The 25,703-nt window shown below is 38.2% G+C and overlaps 1 protein-coding gene across 1 annotated transcript in view; it reads right to left on the bottom strand.

The window, feature by feature from the left end:
* The window catches only part of CCDC14 (coiled-coil domain containing 14), a 44,959-nt gene extending 19,938 nt beyond the window's left edge, over positions 1 to 25,021 (bottom strand). Inside the window, exons 1-9 of the mRNA XM_030858615.2 lie at positions 24,884 to 25,021; positions 17,988 to 18,043; positions 17,596 to 17,668; positions 17,283 to 17,352; positions 17,068 to 17,193; positions 8,728 to 8,964; positions 8,520 to 8,614; positions 7,141 to 7,642; positions 4,615 to 4,756 (exon numbers count right to left, since the gene is read on the bottom strand). Coding sequence (XP_030714475.1) covers positions 4,615 to 4,756; positions 7,141 to 7,642; positions 8,520 to 8,614; positions 8,728 to 8,964; positions 17,068 to 17,193; positions 17,283 to 17,352; positions 17,596 to 17,668; positions 17,988 to 18,043; positions 24,884 to 24,913 — 1,331 coding nt within the window. The 5' untranslated portion in view covers positions 24,914 to 25,021. The remainder of the gene's footprint in view (positions 1 to 4,614; positions 4,757 to 7,140; positions 7,643 to 8,519; positions 8,615 to 8,727; positions 8,965 to 17,067; positions 17,194 to 17,282; positions 17,353 to 17,595; positions 17,669 to 17,987; positions 18,044 to 24,883) is intronic.
* Positions 25,022 to 25,703: the final 682 nt, after the last annotated feature.

Genomic DNA, 25,703 nt, shown 5'->3' on the forward strand with positions numbered 1-25,703 from the left:
GGAAGAATCAATATTGTGAAAATGACTATACTACCCAAAGCAATCTACAGATTCAATGCAATCCCTATCAAATTACCTGGGGCATTTTTTACAGAACTAGAACAAAAAATCTTAAAATTTGTAATGTAGACACAGAAGACCCAAAATAGCAAAAGCGGTCTTGACGGAAAAAAAGGGAGCTGGAGGAATCTGACTCCCTGACTTCAGACTATACTACAAAGTTATAATAATCAAGACAATATAGTACTGGCACCAAAACAGAAATATAGATCAATGGAATAGGATAGAAAGCCCAGAGATAAAGCCACACACCTATGGTCAACTAATCTATGACAAAGGAGGCAAGCATATACAATGGAGAAAAGACAGTCTCTTCAATAAGTGGTGCTGGGAAAACTGGACAGCTACATGTAAAAGAATGAAATGAGAACACTCCCTAACACCATACACAAAAATAAACTCAAAATGGATTAGAGACCTAAATGTAATACCGGATACTATAAAACTCTCAGAGGAAAACATAGGAAGAACACTCTTTGACATAAATCACAGCAAGATCTTTTTTGATCCACCTCCTAGAGTAATGGAAATAACAAAAATAAACAAATGGGACCTAATGAAACTTAAAAGCTTTTGAAAAGCAAAGGAAACTACAAACAAGATGAAAAGACAACCTTCAGAATGGGAGAAAATATTTGCAAACGAATCAATGGACAAAGGATTAATCTCCAAAATATATAAACAGCTCATGCAGCTCAATATTAAGGAAACAAACAACCCAATCCAAAAATGGGCAGAAGATGTAAATAGACATTTCTCCAAAGAAGACATACAGATGGCCAAGAAGCACATGAAAAGCTGCTCAACATCACAATTATTAGAGAAATGCAAATCAAAACTACAATGAGGTATCACTTCAGACCTGTTAGAATGGACATCATCAGAAAATCTACAAACAAACGCTGGAGAGGGTGTGGAGAAAAGGGAACCCTCTTGCACTGTTGGTGGGAATGTAAATTGATACAGCTACTATGGAGAACAGTATGGAGTTTCCTTAAAAACTAAAAATAGGGCTTCCCTGGTGGCGCAGTGGTTGAAGTCCGCCTGCTGATGCAGGGGACACGGGTTCGTGCCCCGGTCCAGGAAGATCCCACATGTCGCGGAATGGCTAGGCCCGTGAGCCATGGCCACTGAGCCTACACGTCCGGAACCTGTGCTCCGCAACGGGAGAGGCCACAACAGTGAGAAACCCGCGTATGGCAAAAACAAACAAACAAACCAAAAAACAAAACAAACAAAAAAACTAAAAGTAGAATTACCATATGACCCAGCAATCCCACTACTGGGCATATACCCAGAGAAAACCAGAAATTAAACAGAGACATATACCCCAATGTTCCTTGCAGCACTATTTACAATAGCCAGGACATGGAAGCAACCTAATTGCCCATTGACAGACAAATGGATAAAGAAGACGTGGTACATATATACAATGGAATATTACTCAGCCATAAAAAGGAACGAAATTGGGTCATGTGTAGAGATATGGATGGATCTAGAGACTGTCATATAGAGTGAAGTAAGTCAGAAAAAGAAAAACAAATATCGCGTATTAATACATATATGTGGAACCTAGAAAAATGGTACAGATGAACTGGTTTGCAGGGCAGAAATAGAGACACAGATGTAGAGCACAAACGTATGGACACCAAGGGGGGAAAGTGGCAGGGGGTGGTGGTCGTGGTGTGATGAATTGGGAGATTGGGATAGACATATATACACTAATATGTATAAAGTAGATAACTAATAAGAACCTGCTGTATAAAAAAATAAATTAAATAAAATTCAAAAACTAAATAAAAAGCTAAAAATAAAAAGTGAAATAAAAGCAAACTATCTATTCTTCCTCTAGTAACTTCCATCTGGAAGAATTATGTTACCATATGTCAAATTATCAGGCTAAAAGACTGAAGGCCACACTCCAGCTCCTCCTATTGACATCCACTTCAGCTTTTGTTCTGTGTGGGTACACAATGGTCTCATATTTGAGTCTAATATCAGGAAATGGTCGTGAATTCTAAGTTGCCCTTTGAATATTAAAGTCCCTCTCTAGCTGAACTGGAACCCCCACAGCCCTCACCCAGTAAAGTTTGGAACGTGCCAGGCCTTTTGGTGGTCACAGTGAATAAGGCACTACAGACATTTTATGGGTAGGGACCAGGAAGGCTAAATGTTGAGCACTGTGTCAGGAGTCTCACATAAAAACTGCCCAGACCCAAATGCCAAAGAAATAATGCACCTAGCTATTTTTTTTTAAGCCACAAGATGGCAATAAACACCAAGAAAGTCCTTAAAGATTAGTTTTCTGGCCATAAAGGAACAGGAAGTTTCAAAATGCCCAAAAAAGAAAGAAAAATTTTTTTTGATTGAAAAAGCTGAAAAACACTTTTGAATAAGCCTATGCATTCCAACTTTCACTTGTAATGGAGATTATGGATGTTTCTTTCCAAATAAAGATTACCAAAGAGGCAAAAAAATTCCTATACTTGTGCTGGAAATCTCATTCTGCTAAAAAGAGTATCTGACAAATTCCTCATTTTTCAATAATTTCAATTTTAGAAGGTCAGGTAAACAATGGCAGTAGCATGCTATTTAATCTTTGTCCTCTAAGGATACAGCCAAAAAGCTTTGATGCCAAGTCTGAAGAATTAGGTGAGACGTTAAACTAATACCCTTAAAAAAAATTAACAACAAGCAGAGACCAATAAAGTATTAAGTCTCATTTTCTTAAGTGGCTTATAAATTAGCTCCTAAAGCAAGTTTAAAATGTTCTAAGGAATATAAATAAATAACAACTACTGATATTTCCCATGGTCACAATGTTAAAATAGATAATATCTGGAGACTAAGTTTTAGTATGCTTGTTTAAGAAACTATTTGATAGTCATACCTTTAAAAACATATGTGTTTATTTTAAATGGATTACAGTATGTTCTTTTGTTCCACAAAATACACATAAATACTGAAGCATAAATAAGTTAGTCTCTACTTCCTAGCAGAAGCAATGCAGAAGCGTAGAAATTAAGATCAATGCACTCAAATCAAACTGCCCAGCCAGGTTTGAGTCTTGTCTCTGTTACATCTTAGGTATGTGACCTTGGGTTAAGTTACATAACCTCTCTGTGCCTTGGTTTCCTCATCTGAATAAGAATAACATAATACCTACCTCATAGAGCTGCTGTAAGAATTTAAAGAGATGACATATAAAGGATAATATATGGCACATATTATATTATGTCTTATGGCCTGGCACATAAGAAACATTCAATAAATGTTAGTAGTAGTATTGGCTGTTACCATTATTATTATTCATACTTGGTGTTGCTTTTGAAAAACTAATGCTATTACAGGGATCAGTTAGGTCAGGACTAAAGACAGTATTATTAGAATTTAAACCAGAAACCCCACCATATACCACAGTATCTAAAGACTAATGACCTTTAGAGAAATAATCCTAAACGAGTAAATCTCACTAGGTGTCGTGCCTTTGCAGGCTCCAGATCCATGAATTTAAGCTATCCTCCAACCAGGAATCCTATTTTGTTGCTTTCCAGTTTTTTAAAATTATGCAGGTCCTTGCAGTTCCCATCTGATACAATGTCTATAGCTCACGCAACTATAATGCCCTCTCAGGGCACACTCACACACTGCAGTGCTGCAGAAGCACCTGAAAGTGTCCTCCAATCCTCTGCAAAGTGTACTGATAGATACTGGAGCAGGGGCCTTGGTGATCACCACCGAAATGTTCAAAGTTAAGATATTATTGATAACGTGTAAGTGATTTCTGTATTTCTGGTTTATATCTTTTCTAAACAAATTAAGGCCATAATATCAACGTAAGTTAAGATAGCCAAAAGAAAAATTATCTAAGAATTTAAATGAGTTTTTTCCTATGTCTGAATGTAGTGGGGTGACTGGTGTTCACCCATATTAGGTTCTCCTTTCCTTTGGAGTATATGGAAGTATGAGAAAATTTCATGTCCCAGATCTTTATATTAGGCAGGGCCATATTCCTCATTTTAGCCTATAAAATACAAGTAGAAGTGAGACTATCATACTTCTGGGCCAGGGCATGTAAGAGTTGGTTTGCCATATCCATGTTCTCTTTTTCCTAAATAACATATACTGAGATAGTAGATCCTAAGACGGAGGGAACCTAAATCCTGAGTCACAGGATAGCCTCAGATGACCCATGCTGGTCTTGGTGTGAGGGAGAAATAAACTTCTGCTGTGCTATGCCATTGAGATTTTGGAGTTTGTTACTGTATGGCCTAGACTGGCCTGATAAATACCTTGAGGTAGTTCATTTTCCTCTCCATTCACTACCAACCAAGTGATAACAGATGTAAAAAAATATGTACTAGTGGGCAGAAGTAACGGAAGAGTTAGAGAATGCCAGCAATATTTGGAAAATAGGGAAGAAAAAGTAGAAGCACAGTAAGACAGTATATATCTATTTTCCTTATGAAGCCCTAGATATATCATTAGGCACTTTTGTTCTGGCCACGGGACATCTTTGCATGGAGACAAAAAAATTCAAAGAGCAATTCTTACCTGCGTAAATGAGCATTTTCACTTCTTAGTGGTTGCATGGCCAGTGCTATTTCAACCTGAATATTTGTGTTTCCATTTACTGTTGGAAGCAGAGATATATACAACTCCAGTTCTGTAATCAACCTCTGAATTTCTGAATCTTCTATAAAAGGCAGAAGAAATGAGTAAAGACAATATCATAAATTATTTTTGGATAAGATTATTCATATGTATTACTAAAAAAGAAAATATTTCAGAAATATACATACATGCTATAAACAAACTCAACTCATTTATGAATTTATTATACAAATCCTATTTTCCTCTTTCCTGCCACCTGCATTTCCTTACTGAAAAGAATTCTAAAGACATTAAGTTCAGTAAACTAAAGATTAATCTTAAGTCACAGAATTATATCAGTGATTTTTTCAGTTAAAATGTCTAGTAGGAAGATGGTTTATATATATCTCCTAGTTCACATTTACCAAAAGACTATATTAGACTCCTATAATTGCTAAAGGGTTTCCTATAATTAATTACAGTATTAACATTTATAATACAACCTTTGATCCTGGCATAAACAAATAACTCACTTTAGGTGATTCAATTTGGCAACACATTGAGGAAAGGTCTACTAAGATAAGATTTTATTATTTAATTTTATAAAGTAGGTTAACACAATCAGCTACACTTCATTTGATGTAGCATCAAAAGCAGTTATCATTTTTGTTATTAATTGTGGGGAGTGGATGGTTTGGGAGGTGGCAAACAGCCACAGGGAGAAGGTAGATTTTAGATCTTTTGTCCTTTTATTTTTGTCCCCTCATTTCTATTCAAATTTTCTGTGAACTGAAAACATTTGATAAATATAATATTAACTGTCTGATATCCAAAAGAGGTAAAGTGTATTCTAGTTACAAAAATTTACTCAATTCCATGAGTATTTTAACACCCTGATGGAATGTTTACACGCACATAGTAAACAACTGTGCCCAATTACAGAGCAGACTTCTACCAATCCTCCATAGAGGGGTTTTACTTGTAAGCATTGGAGGCCGAGACCTGGGCTCCACCATTTTCTAGCAATGTACCTTAGTCAAATTACTTAACTGTTGAAGCCTAGGTTTCTTCATAGTTAAGTGGAGATAACAACAGTACCTCATGGGGTTGCTGAGAGGATTAAATGAAATACTGTTCTGCAAGCCTCAGTTTCCTCATCTGTAAAATGGGGACAATAACAGTACCTCATAGGGTTGCTGTGAGGATTAAACGAGATAATGCATATAAAACACTTAGCACAGTGCTGGGCACATGGTAAGCACTCAGTAAATGATATTGTTACTATTATTATTGTTGCCAATGATTAAGTATTTGGTTAAGAAAATAGTAACAAACTTAAAGTCTAAAACCATAGGAGATTTTAATATATTAAACCACTGGATCAACAGTGCTACAATCCTTTAGATAAATTTTAACATTTGGTACTTTTTTTGTCAGCCTGCAAATATTAGGTATTCAATCAGTGCTTCCACAATTAATTACTGTGTTTTCTAGAAGACAAATCTGTAACTCACTCCAAATGAAAGCCATTATTTAGAATATGCACCTATAATGAAAACATATGAATATGACCTGGCTCAAATGTCTCTTAACTCCACCCAAGACATTTTTCTTGATTTAATTAAAAAATCCCAAGAGTGAATTTAAAAGGGCATAAAAAGTTTTAGGTTCCTTCTCAAAGTGAGATTTGTTAAACATTATAACAGTTGGTTATTAAAGAAATGATGAGAGGAAATTTTCTGCACCTTTTTAAAATAGGAAAGAATTATCATTCTATTCTAGGGAGTTAATCATGTTTAGGGTCCTCTAACCCCTTAAAGTTTATCTCTATAACTGGTTGAATCTTTTCAAGGTCCTTTGAATCAAGCAGAATGAATACACACTTTCAAGTAAAAGACTGTTTGATATTCCCTAGCACATTTCAAATCCACAGGAAACAAGAGGAGCAAAACCTAAAAAATAAGAATAAAACAGACAAAATTCATTTCCTCATTAGCACAAGACATATTTCTATGGAAAATATCACAAACTCCATGTCAGTTATTCTGAATTTAAATGACATGCCACAGGGACTTTCCTGGTGGTGCAGTGGTTAAGAATCTGCCTGCCAATGCAGGGGACATGGTTTGATCCCTGGTCCAGGAAGATTCCACATGCCGTGGAGCAACTAAGCCCATGTGCCACAACTACTGAGCCTGCACTCTACGGCCCGTGCCACAACTACTGAGAATGTGCACCACAACTACTGAAGCCCGTGTGCCTAGAGCCCGTGCTCCACAACGAGAAGCCACTGCAGTCAGAAGCCCACACGCTGCAACAAAGAGTAGCCCCTGCTCACAGCAACTAGAGGAAGCCTGTGCACAGCAACGAAAGACCCAATGCAGCCATAAAAAATAATTTAAAAAATTAATTAATTAATGCTAAAATTATAAAAAAAATAAAATAAATGACGTGCCACAGAAAATTATAAAGAAAGTCTTTATCTACCTTGTTCTGCTACCAGGGCCTTGAGCTCTCCCAACAAATACTTGATAGTTCTAACTTTTTCAGCACTCTGGTTCACATTTTTTGCATTCTGCACATCCTTTATTCTTGTATCTTGCACGGGTATGTTTAAATCCTTTCTTTCACTTCTAACCTCTCCAATTTGTTCTTTAACATATTTTTCTTCTTCAATAGCCAAGAAATCTGGCTGTAATAGGGTGGGGCTGCAGCAAGTCTGACTGTCTGGATGAGAACCCAACAGTTTCGTGTATGTTTGGAAACCCTTTAGTAGGTCCGGTTCCTTAGGAACTCTTTGTTGTGGCAGAATTCCATTAGCAAGACCCAGCTGCTGAAATGTTGGAGTAGCTGGTTTGTCAGTTTGGGGCAGGCTACATGGAACTCCAAGACTAGTACTGAAGGAATTCCTTAGAACATCATCAGTACAGTCCACAGGAATTGTTCTACCTTGTGATATAAACTGGTTGTCACCATCAGTCTGAACTTCCTAAAGAAAGAAAAAAACAAGTTAAGCCTTCAAAAATGTGAGCACTGACTTGTAGGCATTAACTATAATAAATTCAAACGAAAAATGTTAGAAGATGACATTTGCAGGATAGAGTTATAGATTACCAGTAAATAAACTGAATTTCCCCTCAGCACAATATTCTAGCTTTTTAAAGCCTCTGCAATATGGGAACATTATAAAGCCATGACTAAAATAGATCGTTTACAAATATCACACATGGTTTAAAGACATCAAAAATTAGTCTACTTTGGGACTAAACAAAATCCCACTTTGGGAAATTACAATGTAAGAAAATAAGGTGAAAAAGCTTTTGCACAAATATATTTAGAGAAATGTTATAGTGGTAAAAACTTCCTTAAATGTCTAACCATAGGTGAGTAGTCACACAGACCATGGTATATTCACTACACAGAGTATTAACAACTTATTAAAAATTTCAAAAAGGTAAATTACAATAAAGTGTTAAGTGAAAAAAGCAGTATATAAAACGTTATAAAATTTAATTATGATGATATTTTTAAAAGAAAACTAACTTAACAAATTAAAACCAGAAAACAAAACCTACACAGAGAATTAAATAACTGGAACATGCTCTATCAACGTGTCAACAGCAATTATGCCTGGGTGGTAGGTATGGGTGATTTCTTTTTTCAAGTAATCTCTTTCCCTTTCCCCCTTCACCCTTTCCCCCTCCCCCAATTAATAAGTAAAACTTTTCTAATACAAAATAACTTGAAAAAATAATTGGTCTTTACATCCTAGGGCATTAAGATACAATCAGCAAATTCAATTTTCTCTCAAGATGACAATTTCTAAAAGCAAATTACTACTTATATAGTATATAAACTGTACTCACAGAATGAACCACTGGAGGGCAGGGTGGTTGCTGAAGTAACTGGACTGGGGTAGAGGTGGATAAGCTATAATTAGAATATGAAGATGCCTGAGATTCTAAAAGGGAAAAGGGAAAAAAAAGTCATTCACATCTCAGACTGCTTATACAATTACCAGGCAACTTAATTAGAGCTTATAATCATGCCTTTTAAAACGTCATTCATACTAACCAGAACCAGACACAGTGTGGCAAGGTGCAGTAGGAATTCCTTTAGGGTTGTTCTTTGAAGCCAAGTTATTCATCAGTGACATTTGAGTCTGCACATGCTCACAGAGGGCTTGGTATATTATGGGTGAATACATTCTATAATGATCTTGTAGTGACCAATTTTGTGGTATATCTGATGAGTCTCTTTCACTTCCAGCAGAAGCATCATTAGGAATCTCTTTCTTATTATCTGAAGATACTAATGTGGAAGAAGGGAAAAAAGTCCTTGAAATACAATTCTTCAAAAACCTTTACCATAAGATATTAGGGAAAAAAGGACTCTCAGAAGTAGCTATCACCCCTAAAGAAAATCACCTCAAATGATTTTTTTTTTTTTTTTTTTGCGGTACACGGGCCTCTCACTGTTGTGACCTCTCCCGTTGCGGAGCACAGGCTCCGGACATGCAGGCTCAGCGGCCATGGCTCACAGGCCTAGCCGCTCCGCGGCATGTGGGATCTTCTTGGACCGGGGCACGAACCCGTATCCCCCTGCATTGGCAGGCGGACTCCAACCACTGCGCCACCAGGGAAGCCCTCAAATGATTTTTTTAAAGTAAGTAATGAATTAGGTTCTCCAGTCAAAAATCATCTACACTATGTCTTTAAAATCTTTATTAAACACTACTAATAAAATCTCTCCAATTATAAAGACCTCTCTTAGGGGGGTTACTTCTCTCTAAAATCCAGTAAAACTCTTTCACCTTGCTCCTTGTCCAGCTCATGCTCTTGAGAGGGGGAATGCAATAGAAAAGACAGATACCTTGTACAATTCTGATGCTTTGACAATAATAATAATAATGATAAAGATGAATAAATCAGAGCTTTTAGAGTGAGAATAAAAGTAGATTTAATCTACACATTGGGCTCTCAGACAAGAACTTAACCTGACATTTAAAGTCTCCAAAGCTTAACCATGACATACTTTTCCAACCATCTTCCCAACACTCTCAACTAAGAAATTTTTCATTCCAGTCGGGCCATTTTAGACACCTAAAACAAGCTTTTCTCACTTTCCCAAAACATCACTCATGATGAACCATTCTTTCCAATTCAATTCTACCTACTCACCAAAGCTCATCTGAAGGCTTCTCTCTTCCACGAAGCCTTTTCCAGTCATTCTAGTCTAGTGACTGCTCTCCACCATCCCAGAGCACATATTGTCTATACAAATCATATATCACTTGCATATTGTACTATATTGCTTATCTTTCATTCTCTTGTCTACCTGACTAAACTATAAGATTCTTTAGGCAGGACTGTATTTATACTTCATTACTTTCTCCCACAGTGTCTTGTATTAATCTATGTACAAAGCAGTACAAAGTAGAAACCTGGTATTAATAAACTAATACATGACAAACAAGAGTTTTCTACATAGCACTACTCTATAGATCACTATCAAAATCTATTTCTTTGTCTAATAAGATCCCCTTGCCAAATGTTTTTTTAAAGACTATTAATAGAAATGAGAGTGTTCTTGGTAGATCATAGGTTATCAGAGTACAAAGTAAGTTCAGAAAAATATACAGCTTTTGGCAAAAGCTTACCAAAGCTAAATATATATTCTATGACATAGCAATTACACTTCTGGGTATATACCTAACAGAAATGAGTATTTATGTCTACTAAAACAGTGGTCCCCATCCTTTTTGGCACCAGGGACCGGTTTCGCGGAAGACAATTTTTCCACAGACCGGGGTGGGTGGGGGAATGGTTCAGGCTGTAATGCGAGCCATGGGGAGTGATGGGGAGCCAGAGGGAGCGGTGGGGGGCGGTGGGGGGCGGTGGGGAGTGGTGGGGAGCCATGGGGAGCGGCAGAGGAAGCTTTGCTGGCTCACCTGTGGCTCACCTCCTGCTGTGCGTCCCGGTTCCTAAGAGGCCGTGGGGGGAGGAACTGGGGACCCCTGTACTAAAAGATGTGTATGAGAATGCTCACAACAGCTTTATTTGCAGTAGCCAAAAACTGAAAACACCCAAATAGCCATGAATAGTAGAAATGGATGAATTGTGGTATAGTCATCTGAAACTATACAGCAATGGAAAAGAACAAATTACTGATATACTCAAACTACCTATATGAAATTAACAGATATGATGTTGTGTGAGAGTCAGACACAAGACTACATAGTGTACAACTGCATTTACATGAAGTTCAAAACTAATAGAACTATCCAATGGAGATAGAAGTCAGAAAAGTGGTTACTCAAGGATGAGGAGATAGGTGGTGGTGAGAATACTGAGGGGTAGAAGCCTGGTAGGGTACTGAAAATGTTCTATATTTTCATCTGGGTGATATGGGTGTACCCCATATGCAAAAATTTATTGAGATTTATGCACTTGCTTTATGAAAGTTACTCCTTAATTATTTAAAAAGTGAAAACAGTTAAATTTTTTAAAATGGTATGGAATTCCCCAAATACATATACAATTTATTGAAAATAAAAACATTGCTAAAAGCATAAAACTTACAAGTAAAAGCAAAAAGTTAAAGGCAGATGAAATATTATAACCAATAAAGATAGAAAAATACTACTAAATTAATATTTGACTATGAAAATGGTTGGAGATATTGGATGCTTCCATTTTGACTTGGGCTATACTCTTCCTTTTGAGATAATCTATTGCTGTGAACATACTTCCTTGGCCTGAATATGAGCTCTAACAGTTACTAGCTGAATAACTTCTGGCAAATTATTCAACCTCTCTTGGCCTCCTCTTCCTCATCAGAAAAATGATGATAAGAGCATTATCTGTTTCATAAGATTGTTGTGAAAAGTAAACAGCACATGTAAAGTACCAATGTCTAGCACATAGTGAGAACTCAATAAATGTTATATCTATTCCCAAATGGCTACAAAGTCTTAATACGGACAAATAAATATTTCATATTCACAATCTTCCCAACTGCTATCAATAAAATATCTCTAACCATGTGCCCTCTGAGGTGACATGCAGTAACAATTATTCTTCACTCCCTGAATATATGAGCTACAACAAATTGGTTAATAAACATTTCTGTAAAAAAAAATTATTTCTTAGTGGAAATACAATTTTATAATAAATCAAATGGAAAAGCATCCTCCTAAAATAGTTTAACTTTGAAATCTAAAATGATGAAGGGTGAGATCACAGGCAGCCCACGGCCATCCAGCACATTACTCTTCCTTTCCTCCTGATTCCTAGGTCTCTCTTCTGCTCCTGGGTTTCTTTTGGTCCCATAGGATAAGAATTGTCTGGTTTGAGGAATTCTCAGATTTTACACTCATAGTTCCCAAGCACTGGCACTCATTCACTTTTCAAGGGATGGTTTTCACAATCTCTGATAAAGAGGAGCTACAATATTATGCCTTTGCCAGCAGATGGCATCATCCAACATAAATTAATAAACCTCAAACACTTCTTAAAATTCAAAGCTTTAGAATTAACATGACTTACTTTGCTCCTTTATTAACTCACTCTAGGTGAAACTCTACTGAGAATGTTGTATATCTGTATTTAAGAGACAAAACCTTAAAGCAAATTATCTAAGACAAGTTAAAAACCATAAATGGATACACAATTTTAAAATTAAAAAAAAAAACACCACCAACAACAAAATAAGCCTGTTACTATACAAATGAAGTATATTTTCTTGCTCTTGTTCACTATAAAAAAGCACCCTACATAAACATTTTACCAAACAGCTTAGGACAGCAATGCCTAACTGGTGTCAGGTGATAACTATTTATTCAGTCCACAAAACTTTTTCTGTCCTTGAATTTTAGCTGCTGTACAGCACTGTTGCTTGGATGTACAAGCATTGTCTGACAGGTAAGATAATTCCTGCCACCCAAATACAGAACAGACATCTACTGCGGATAAGAGCTGCTGGATGCCTATTATAATGTGAAATACGTGAAAGAACACCTGGCCTTGATACGGGCAATCAAAGCTCAAAATATTCTGCCTGTAGCAGTTTATTTCCCCAAGGTGAGGGCAGAAATATATACATGATACTGAAAGTAGGTCACATGCCCACAGCATTCAACACAGTTATCAAGATGTAAAAAGTTGCTTATTAAAAAAATGTCTTTTTTCTTTGAGTGTCAGGAGCACTCTCAAGCAAGCTCTCAACGCACCTCTGGAACTGCCTTTCTGCCTCCTTCCTCCCAGTATGCAACGGGGTGGGAGAGCGTGACTCCACAGACGCTCAGTGATCAGGGAGGTACCAGACAGAAAGTAAGTAAGGAGCCCAAGCCCCAGAAGACAGTTAACACCAAATAGTAAGATAATGTATGCTAAAGTTAAAATGATACATAGATACCAGTTAACATGCTGTAATAGATTCCTAAAGTTCTAGTTATGATTATCTCACTTATGCAGAGATGGAAAAGAAAGCAAGTGCTGAGTTTGGTTTTTGTGTATTTTGAGCACTGTGCCAACAGAGCAAAAACCTTGTACTGGTTAACAGCTGCTAACCACAAAAAAGAAAAAAAAGATGATCCTTTCTAGACAGTGCTACAGTTTGGTAAACTAAAAAAGAGTAATTTAAGCAAAGGGAAAGAGGCTTCTGCTTCTGAAGAGTCAACCTTAGGAGTAAGTCAATGAGAACCACTTCTAATACTGCAACCCTAAAGGAGACTGTCCTATGGGATATAGGTCTTTCCGAGGATGAAAGTGTAGGGGAAATGACAATAAGATTATATCCTGATCACGGGCCAGAACTGCTGATTTGACTCTAATCCAAAGAAGAATTTAATGCCAGGGGCCCAGAATGCTAGATCTCTCTCATTTGCTTCCCCAAACCTGTCTTCTACCCGTCTCCACCCTGCTCTGCTCTCTCTCGGATGCTAATCTGTATGGATTACATTTTAAGAGACATTCCTTCATGGGTCTCTTCTGCTCCTACATGTTTTGCTGGGTCTACCAAAAAAGTAAGGCCTTGACCTAAGCTCTTTGCCTGGGCCATTTCTCAGGGTTGTGTTTGTACTGAGCAACTTTGAGGGATAAGGTAATGTTTCCCCCTGAGACAAGTACAGGCTTGCTTACTACTTACTACAAAATCAGTGGATTCCCCAAGCTCAGCGGTCGTCAGCTGAAGCTTAAACCTACAGCATGTGCAGTATCCACCTGGGTCCATCCTATCATCCCAGTGGGAAATGGCAGCAAGGGAGAACCAAGACAAATATGCTGCTGTGCATGAGTAATAAAGTCCTTTGTCTCTGACCCAGAGTCTCGTGTCTCCTGTCAACATGCATGACACAGTAAGGCTAAATTATTAGTTGTAAGAATGAAAATCAAATCCCAGACCAGATATACAACAGGGTTCCAGTTGGGTCCAATCCAATGGGAGTCTCAGCATTATCATGGAAAGGAAGAAGCACGAATTCAAAGTATTTATTCCCAACTCCCTCTCTATGAGGCCACCTTGGGCTGGCTTTGTCACTGCTCTTCTCAAGGCAGCCTACTCTACACAACAGTATCTCTTGAGTCCCAGTACCCTCTTCCTCACCACATTCCTTAAGGCCTAAGGATAATAAAAGCTCTGTTCCTGCTGCTAGCACTGGGCTAGTACAATCCCTGTGGTTTCCGTATACTCTAGTCACATCTTTGTAATGAGTTTCTTTGTAAATAAACCATCTTAGAATTATCTTAATTTGAGTGTAGCCATCTATTTTCTGTTGGAACTCTGATAACAAACAGCTAAGCTGGGATCCAACAAGTTGCTACCACGGCACCATTGCCAGCCATGTACACTCTAAATGAGAGTTCCCTGAGAAAGGGAGCCCTGGACAAAAAATAACCTGCCTTGAGAAAAAAAAGTAAGAGACTGGAGGAATAGGTAGATGGCGCTACCACTCCTTTCTTTGTCCACTGGGCCCCCAAAATGGGCTTCTACTTTAAGAATTAGACCAGGGGTGAGCACACTTTTTCTTAAAAGGCTAGAGAATAAACATATTACGTTTAGCAGGGCCGACTGTCTCTGTCACAACTACTCAACTCTGCCACTGCAGCACAAAAGTAGCCATAGAAAATACATAAATGAGGGACTTCCCTGGTGGTCCATGGTAAAGAATCCGCCTTCCAATGCAGGCGACACAGGTTCGATCCCTGGTCGAGGAACTAAGATCCCACATGCCGCTGGGCAACTGAACCTGTGCGCCACAACTGCTGAGCTTGAGCACCTCAAGGAGAGAGCCCACGTGCTGCAAACTACAGAGCCCACGCACCCTGGAGCCCACGTGCCACAAGTAGAGAGAGAAAACCTGCACACCACAACCAGAGAGAAGCCTGTGCACCACAATGAAGAACCCGTGGGTCACAACAAAAGATCCCACGTGTCTCAATGAAGATCCAGTGTGCCGCAACTAAGACGCAATGCAGCCAAAAAAATATAATAATAATACTTAAAAAAAAAGAAGAAAATACATAAATGAATTAGTATGGCTGTGCTCTGATAAAACTTTATTTACAAAATAAATGACTAAACATTATTTATAAAGCAAAACTGGCTGTAGTATGCTGACCCTGGTTTAGACCAATGTTGTCCAATAGAAATATAATGTAAACCATATATGCAACTTTAAATTTTCCAGTAGCAATATTAAAAAAATTAAAAATGGGTAAAATTAATTTTCATGTTTTATTCAAATCAATATAGCCAAAATATTAATATTTCAATAAGTAATTAACATTAAGTTATTTTTTGCGTTAAATATTCTAAGCATACTGTGTATTTTACTATTAAGCACATCTCAATCTGGATGGTAAATTTTCATCAGAAATCCTTGATCTGTATTAGATTTAATAAAATTTACAGTTGAAAAAAGTAGATTCATGTACCTGTTATTCCAAACATACTTAAAAGTTTTCTAATAACTGGATCAAGTACCAGTTTTCAAATTAAAATTAAATTTAAGTAAAATTAAATAACATTTACAATTCAGCTCCTTGGTTGTACTAGCCATACTTGGAATGTTCAATGGCCACATTTGGCTACAGACTGCCATCTTGAGCAGAGCAGGTCAAGACAATACGAGGCTAAATGTGACTGGCCTCCAAGATAGGTTAGTAAGTTGTTTCCTCTGCCTTAGTTCTCTGACTCAGGACCACCTGCAACATCAACCTCTAGTCCTATGAATGTTCTGCCCTCGTTTTCTCAGCCTCTTTGCCTGGATCCTGATCTCTTAATACCCAGGGCTATTGCTATAGATAATTTTCTAGACTTCACTCCTTGCCTAAGCTGAATCTAAGCGTGCACTGCTGTGTTAACATTTTTGGCCCACCTGAACTGTGGAACTAGCTGGTTCCATTCTTGACCATCTGAATTCCCATTGTGGACTTTTATTTTTTCTTTTTAAATAAATTTATTTATTTAATTTTGGCTGTGTTGGGTCTTCGTTGCTGCATGTGGGCTTTCTCTAGTTGCAATGAGTGAGGGCTACTCTTAGTTGCGGTGCAAGGGCTTCTCGTTGTGGTGGCTTCTCTTGTTTCGGAGCATGGGCTCTAGGCGCACGGGCTTCAGTAGTTGTGGCTCGCAGGCTCTAGAGCACAGGCTCAGTAGTTGTGGCACACAGGCTTAGTTGCTCCATGGCATGTGGGATCTTCCTGGACCAGAGATTGAACCCTTAACCACTGCGCCACCATGGAAGCCCCATTATGGACTTTTTCATTTCCATTTTGGGCTATCTTGTTCTACAGGCCTCTATGGAACAACATAATCAAAACTTGATTATTCTAAACTGCTTGCTGAATTATTACACTTAATTAAGTCAGCAAGATTAACTGTGAGGGTATAAAACATCCTTGGCCACAGTCACCATCAGTCAGTGGCAGGCCTTCTTTCCTTACATATCTTATCCAACTTGGAATTTTACCTTCCTATTACCATGTCTTCTAACTGTGCAGCTCAAAAATTGAGCTATTGAACCTACTTAAAATATATATATATATATATATATATATATATACATAAAGTATTTTTAAAACAATAAATATACACATGAAACCCAACCAATTTGTGAATATCTATGAAAACAAGGGGCAGGGAGAACAAAGATAACTCTATATACCTCCCAAATGTCAAAGTGAGTTTGAACCTTTCCTCCTACAAACCTAGCCACTTTTTTTCCTACTTTTCTTCTTGGAAAAGTAACTACTCAGTGATTAGAAGCTGAACAGAGGGGAAAAAAAGCACAAGCACACACACACACCTGAATAACCAATGTTATTAAAATGAATCCAACTGCATAATCCCAATAATTTATCAAAACCCCCAGAATTAAGTATTATATTTAAATAAATAAGAGAAAAAAATACTTACAAATTTCCTTCCAGACTACAGAAGGTACAGTATGTTTTTCATGTCCTTTCTTTTTAGATCCATATCGTTTGCTTTCTACAGGTCTGGGGTTATATCTGTTTTCTGAATATGCTATTTCTGAACCTACTATTAATTAAAACAAAAATTCATTAGCATTAAAAGAACTACTTAATTGAGAAAAGGTGATCAGCAAAGAAGCATTTAAAAAATAAAACCTGAATCTTCATTTCTCAAAATGTCCCGCAGCAAAGCAGCACAACCATCAAGCCCTTGTACAGTTTCAGTCTGCAAAGAGAAAGTCATTTAGAAATTTGTACACAAAATTTTAATGCAGGAAAAAAAAATTCTGTAATTTAAAAATTTCCCTATTTAGAAGCAATTTATTATTGGTAGCAGACTTGTTTTAAAGTAAAAAGTCTTCATTAGAGCAATTAATACTTTACTTTTGAATTTTTATTCCCACTTCTTAGCTTTTACCTGAAAACTAATTAAAATAGCATATATTGTATCTATTCAGTTTAATCTTACCTGACTTTCTGAATCAGAATGAGTGGGATAGCCAGAATCTGCATTAAGACGAGATATCTTTCTCAAATGGGTCCTAGAAAACAAGTTTGTTAATATCTTTACATATGACACAAAAAGTTGTTTTCCCAAAATATATTATAAATAGACATTCTCTTTCCAGTGAAGGTTGGATAAGAAAGTTTGTCCATGTAAAAGATGGATTTATGCAGGACTTTATGAAGATTGTAAAGACTAAAATGATCAACATGGGTAAGATATGAAAAGTCCCTCCCCAGACTTTTGTGAAGGTAGAGACCCATTTAGTTCTCTAGGGTAGGAAAAATTTAGTCTAGCCCAAACACTTGAAAATCTCTTGAGATTTCCTGAAGTTGTAAACTTCTTTACATACTTACCCTTTCTTTCCATTTGTTAATTTAGCAGGTCCAGTGTGCTTTCCTGAAGATAATACCTATGACATAATGCATTATATTGTAGTATATATACAAATATTTTTTCTATTACATTCTCAGTATGCTATTTGGACAAAACCTGAAATGTTATTCATTGTTTCCGTTCCCTTTTTTACTGTGGTAAAACATACACAAAATAAAATGTACCATTTTAGCCATTTTAAAGTATACAGTTCTGTGGCATTAAATACATTCACATTGCTGAGCAACCAACACCACCATCCATCTCCAGAACTTTTTCATCTTCCCAAACTGAAATTCTGTACCCATTAATCATTAACGTCTCATCCCCTCCTCCCCTAAGCTCCTGGTAAACACCCTTCTACTTTCTGTTGCTATTAATTGGCTATTCTGGGAAGTTCATATAAATGTAATCATACACTATTTGTACTTTTGTGACTGGCTTATTTTGCTTAGCACAATATCTTCATATTGTAACATGTACAAAATTTCCTTCCTTATTAAGGCTGAATAATACTCCTTTTTTTTTTTTTTTTTTTTTTTTTTTGCGGTACGCGGGGCTCTCACTGTTGCGGCCTCTCCCGTTGCGGAGCACAGGCTCCGGACGCGCAGGCTCAGCAGCCATGGCTCACGGGTCCAGCCGCTCCGCGGCATATGGGATCTTCCCAGACCCAAGCACGAACCCGTGTCCCCTGCATCGGCACGCAGACTCTCAACCACTGCGCCACCAGGGAAGCCCCAATACTCCATTTTATATATGTAACCATGCTATTTTTAATAAAACCCACAATTACAACTGAACTCTTATAATTTGTTCTATATAGAATGTCAAGCAAACAACACATACATTTGTGTCTTAAGTCTATTTAAGCTGAAAATGAAGTTGAGATATTATTTTAATCAGAAGTATCTACTATAGTAAGTTTGGACTATACTCAACCGCTGAACATGTTTTACATTCCCCAGTTCTTCAAAACATACAAGTTAATTCAAGATACAGGGCAGAGTCCATAACTCTGATTTTATTTATCCATGTTCTTTAGAATGCCTGACAAGACTAGCACATGAAAACTCTACCATTCCTCTTTATCTATATCTCATTCTCTCAATCTTTCTTTTTAAACACATATGTTGCTTTTTTAATTTTTGATTTAAAAAATACCTTAGGTGGGCTACCTTTTGTGTAGAATAAAGAAAAAAATTTGCTTCTACATGCATCCAATACCTTGAGAGTTACAAAAGAAATAGTTAATTGTAGTTGCCTCTGGGGAGGGAAACAATCTGGGAGACAGAGCAAGAAGGGAGACTTTCATGGTATACCTTTTTATATCTTAAAAACTTTATATCATATAATCTCTATTCAAAATATAACTTTTAAAAGACACAATTAAATTCCCTACTCACTCCCTCATTCTAGCCTTCAGGTGTAGTCACTGTTGGCAGTTACACTTAGGATTTTTCTTGACATGTTTACATATTTCATTCCAAGACAGCTTTGAGCACTAACTATTAAACTTTCTGGAGTTATACAATATTCTATTATTTGCTTGAATATGTACACTCTCCTTCTAAGAATGCTACTGAGAATACATTTTTTTAAATTGGGTTGATAAAAAGTTTTACTTCTCCTTAAGATAACTTCGAATATGACGGAGTCATAAAGCCAGCAGTGGGAACCAACACTGGCGGAAGTAAGATCCCATGTAACATAGCTCCACTGGCCCCTGCATGACCCCCTCAGGATCTTTCCTTTCACAATATCTATGTCGGTGTCCTGGCCAGGACCACAATAAAAAGCCAAACCATTGTGCTCTAGGTCTAAAAACAACTACCACAATAATTATCTTTCAAAATTAAAATTAGTATACTATCTGAGATAAATAATGGCATAATTGTAAGATTATATACAGCATTTCTCCAAAAAACACACACATTAGGTTATATTACAGAAAACCAGGTAGAGAAAATTAACCAAAATAAAGCACCCTGTAACAGTATCACACTGGCACATTTCCTTCAAATTTATTTTGTATTCTTTATTTTGAAATAATAGTACAAATAATTGTATACATGTCACCAAGATTCCCCAACTGCTGACATTTTACTACATCTGCCATGTTCTCTCTCAAAAAAAAAGTATGTAATTACGTTTTGTCTGAACCATTTCAGATTAAGTTACAGACATGATACCACTTTATATTTAAATATTTACTCCTGGGACTTCCCTGGTGGAGCAGTGGTTGGGTAGTCGCCTGCCAATGCAGGGGACACGGGTTCGATCCCTGGTCCGGGAGGATCCCACATGCCGGGGAGCAACTAAGCCCTTGTGCCACAACTACTGAAGCCCACGTGCCTAGAGCCCGTGCTCCACAACAAGAGAAGCCAGCACAATGAGAAGCCCGCGCGCTGCAATGAAGAGTAGCCCCTGCTCGCTGCAACTAGAGAAAGCTCGTGCGCAGCAACGAAGACCCAACGCAGCCAAACATAAATAAAATAAATTTATAAAAAAATATTTATTTCTAAATATTTCCTAAGGACAAGGTCACTCTCTCATATAACCAAAGTATAATTATCAAAATCAGGGAATTAACACTGAAACCATACTATAATCTAATCTACAGATCTTATTCACATTTTGCCAATTATCCCAACACTGTACTTTATAGAAAAAAAATTCTGGCCCCCATCCAATCGAGGATCATATGTTGCCTTTTAAGTTGTCCTATCTCTTTAGCCTCCTTTAATCTGGAACAGATCCTCGGGTTGTCATTCATTGTCTTTTACAGCCATATGTCTTTTACAGACATATTTAAAGAGTATGAGCAGTTACTTTGGTAGAATGTCCCTCTGGACATTTAGACTTGTCTGCTTTCCCATGATTAGTTTCAGGTTGTGCTTTTTTGGCAGGAATACCACAAAAGGGATGTTGTATCCTTCTCAATACAATATGAGCAGGCATATGATGTCAGTTTGTCCCATTACTGGCGATGTTAAGTTTGATTAAAGATGGTGCCTATCAGAGTTTTCACTACAAGGTTACTATTTTTACCTTTGTAAATATTAAGCATTTTGTGGGGAGATACTTTGAAATTACACAGACATCCTATTAATCAAACTTTCGTCCAGTAGCATCCGTTGAGGATTCTTGCCTTAATCATTTGTCAAATGGTGATTTTTCTAACTTACATCATTCCTTCTACATTTATTAGTTGGCATTCAACCTTAGTGAAGTACTTCTTCATTTGTTAGTACGGACTTACTGATTCCTGTTTTACTTAACGGGTTATGATGCATTATTATCATTATTTATACTAACGCTCAAATTGTCCCAGATTCTGTCAGTAGGAGTGTTTTTAAACCGGCTCCTGTATCTTTTTAACATGTCCCCATTATTTTTTGAGCTAATGCTTACAATAACCTGATCCAGTTTTTTTTTTCATTGTGGTAACATGAAATCTACTCTCTTACCAAACTTTTAAGTGCACAACATAGTATTGTTAACTATAGTATGATGATTATAGCAGAACTTACTCATCGTGCATAATTAACAGTTTATACTCATTGAATCGCAACTCTCCATTTCCTCCTCCCTCCAGCCCCTGGCAACTACCATTCTACCCTCTGCTTCTATGAGTTTCACTATTTTTAGATACCTTATATAAGTGGAATGATGCAATATTTGCCCTGTGACTGGCTTATTTCACTTAGCATAGTAGCCTCAAGGCTCATTCATGTTGCATATAGCAGGATTTCCTTCCTTTTTTTAAGGCTGAATAACATGCCATTGAGTATCCACTAATCCATCAATGGACATTTAGGTTGTTACCACATCTTGGCTATTGTGAATAATGTTACATGAACATAGGAGTGCAAATATCTCCTCAAGATTCTGTTTTTAATTTTTCTGGATAAATATCCAAAGGAGGACTACTGTATCACATGATAGTTCTATTTTTAATTTTTGAGGAAACTTCACATTGTTTTTCATAGCGGCTGCACCCTTTTACGTTCCCATCAACAAGTGTACAAAGATTCAAATTTCTCCACATCCTCACCAACACTTGTTATTTTCTGGATTGTTTTTTGCTGTTGTTGTTTTGTGCTTTTTTTAATAATAGTTATCCTAACAGGTGTGAGGTGATATCTCATTGCGGTTTTGATTTGCATTTCCTTGATTAGTGATGTTGACCATCTTTTCATATACCTGTTGGCCATTTATTTGTACGTCTTCTTTGGAGAAATGCCTATTCAAGTCTTTTGCCCATTTTTCAATCAGGTTGTTTGGTTTTTTGCTGTTGAGTTGTAGCACTTCCTTATATATTTTGTTTATGAACCCTTTATCGGATATATGGTTTACAAATTCTTCTCCCATTCCATAAGTTGCCTTTTCACTCTGTTGTTTCCATTTTATTTTTATATATCTAGGTCTCAGCCCTAGAGTTGACCATTTTTCCCAAAAGTCATGGTTCCTTTTAGTGGACAACAGTATTTAAAAACCAAAATCTAGTCAATAGCTGTGCTATTTGCTACTGGGGCTTCATATGGATTATTTATTTAGTCATCATGACTAGATAGTTGCAATTTTGAGTCTTGTGTTTTTACTTTTAAGTCTTTTTCCATATTAACATAGTCTTCAAATTTTTTAATGGTTGTGTAGTATTTCCTTGAGTGGAAGTAATATAATATGCCCTTGGTTTGTTTCATATTTTTCACAGTCAAAAAACAAACCTGAAATGTTTTCATATACTGAAAATAGCCTTTCACATTCAAGATTAAAAGCTTAATTATTTGATAACAGGTTATTAGTTGTTTAAAGGACCTAGATACAAACTGCAAAACCACTTTCCAAAACAAGTGCCCCAAATGGCAATGCATGACAGAATCAGTTTGCTTTATCTCACATTTACTCCCGCTAAGTATTATCATTAAACTTTCTACTTTGCTATTTGAGAAAATCGTAAATATTTCTTAGGAGTCATATCTCCTACCAACAAGTGCAAGATAAAATTACATTTGTAGAATAATTTAGTGTACTAAAGCCTTTCATTTCCATTTAATCCACACCCTGTGAGTTGTTATTACTTCTGTGAGATGGGAACCTAAATTTCAGAAAGGTGGCTTGTTCAAAGTCATATATCTAAGAGATGTTTAAAAGAGTAATGTTTAAAAGAATGGACTCTGGCACCAGCTATGTGGGTCTCAATCCTGTCTCCACTGCTAACCAGCTGTGTAACTGCAAGGAAGTTATCTGAAGTCTCCATCCCTCAATTTCCTCATCAATAAAATGAGGAGTGTTATCTACCTCCTAAGATTGTTGTGAAGATTAAATGAGAAATTACATGTAATATCTGTAGTAGTGCTACCCAAATGTTAGCTGCTATTATTATCATTGAGATGGTAATAAACTGTTTCTAAGGGGGCTAAATTGTGTTGCACAATTTATGCCAAGTGTGAAACAGATGTTTTATCAGGTTCTCTCATTTAATCTCCCCAATTCTTTGAGGCAGAATTTTACACCTATGTTATAGATAAGGAAAAGGAGGCTCGGAACAGTAAAAAGTACTTTGCTTACTATCACTATGACAGTAGTGGCAGAATTGGAATTTGAATCCGGAGGTGACTGCGACTACAAAAACCATGTTTTTCCCCCTTGCTGACTGCACGTATTCTGCATTCATTCAATATAAAAGAAAGATCTATAAGGGTGGGGCTGCTCTGGAAGTACTCATGAAGAAAATCTGGAGCCAGGTTTTGAAAAAAAATGTAAAATTCACGTTAATGGGGAAGACAGCATTAAAAGTGAGTTGATAAATGAAGGAAGACCAAACAAAGGGATGCATGTGTGGATATACTTAAGGAGGAGTAAGATCACTCTAAGTAGAGGGTCTGAGTGAGGACTGACTGATTCCTATTGGTTGACTGATTACCTGAAAATACAGAGAAACTGTTTAGTAGCGGAGGAAGCCGAGCAATGTCTCTAGGCTGAAAAATGGCTTGATAAGGGTTAGCAAGGGCACAAAAGGGGCGCTGAGGGGCACCCAAACGATGGAAATGTGAGAGTGTTAGAGAAGACTTCTGTAAGTGGTCCTTGAGCTGAGGGACAAGAGACGGAAAGTGAAGATTTCAGGCAGAGAAGGGCATTCTAGTCAGAACAAAGAGGAAAGGCACAGAGGCCTGAGAGAACACGGGCGTCCAGGGCACTGGAGAACACACAGGTGAAGAGCTCTGGGTATTACTGGAATGGGGGTGGAGGCTGGTAAGGAATGCACGGGCCCGATCGAAAAATGGCTGTGTGGACAGGCCAAAGAACTGAGATTTTATCTTGGAAAAAAAAAACAGGAAGAAGTGTTCCAGAGCTGGATTTTAAGCAGAAAAGAGAATCGATGAGGGGCGTGCATTTGAGGAGGGGTAAGGCTAAATGCAGGGACACTAACTGGGAGAGTTGTGGTTTTTTTTTTAACTAGTAGTAAAATACCAGCAACTGTGACGGAAGATCCAGCTAGTAGCGGCACTTGTTGGAAAAGCCGAGAACCTGTAGTTGATGCAACAACGTCCTGAGACTCCGAGAGGTCAAGTCACCCACCCAGCGGCGGAGGCTGGACACGAACCCGGGGCCCACACCAAAGCCAGCGCTCAGGTGGACCCCAACGATTACAACAGAATATACATCTAAGGGCAGAGCGGCTGTGTTAGGGTGTTACGATTAGGTCCCCACCCCACCCCCGCCTCGTCTCCTCTCCCAGCATTTATTTTTAGTGCGGCAGCACTGTCTCCGTTTTTACTTTTTGTCCCAGGGAGCTCTGCACGTCTCCCGGCCCGAGGACTCCCTCCGTCCCTCTCCACCCTCACAGTGGACTCCTCAGGTCCGCAGACCTCACCTGGCCCGGTCGAGATCCGGACCTGACCATCTCTCGCAGCTTCAGAAAAGCCCATGCGGAGGGAAGCAGAGCCGCACTGTAAAAGGAATTAACCGCCGCGGACTCCCGACCCCCCCTTGGCCCGCCCCCCAAGCTTCCGCTTCCGGGAAGGAGCCCGCCGAACGCCGCGCCTCATTGTCTCCGGCGCGCAGACAAACCTCTCCTACCCGCAGTCCGCAGCCCTGCGCTTGCGCAATAGGCCCCTGTCGGACCCCGGCTCGTCACACTCCGGCGGAGAGCGAGAGACGCACAGAACGCCGGCGAGCTCGGCTTGGCCAGGTGCGGGGCGGAGCGGGGCCTGGAGGGGGCGGGGCGGGGGGCGGGGCCGGGGCAAGGCCGCACCGGGAAGGGCCGGGCGAGCAGCTGGAGCGCTGGGCTGAGCGGGATTTCGGATCACCTGGGAGACCTGAGTTCTGCGTCCTGCGTCCCTGCAGCGAGGGTTTCCATGGAGGAGCGCTGCCCTGCATCAGCTGGGAGAAGTGGCGAAGGGGACCCGCCGGGACCAGAGGAAGGGACTGCTGTAGAGGGCGAACAGGTTTCTGAAGGAATTCCTCTGGCTCTGGGTTTTGACTGTATTTTTAGTTGATGTTTAGTATACCATTTTGAATGTATTTGTTCTTGATAAGCAATAAAAATCAATCCTCGGTCTCGTTATCTCTGCGTAATTCTGATGACAGTTGCAAATTTTTCACTTTGTGGCCCTCGATCTCAGAACGGCGCTCATTAGTTGCGATTTTGGTTTTACTTCCAAGCATAGTTGTTTACTCTTCCGTGGAAGTAA

Source organism: Globicephala melas, chromosome 4 (genome assembly GCF_963455315.2).
Source record: "Globicephala melas chromosome 4, mGloMel1.2, whole genome shotgun sequence".
Taxonomy (NCBI): domain Eukaryota; kingdom Metazoa; phylum Chordata; class Mammalia; order Artiodactyla; family Delphinidae; genus Globicephala; species Globicephala melas.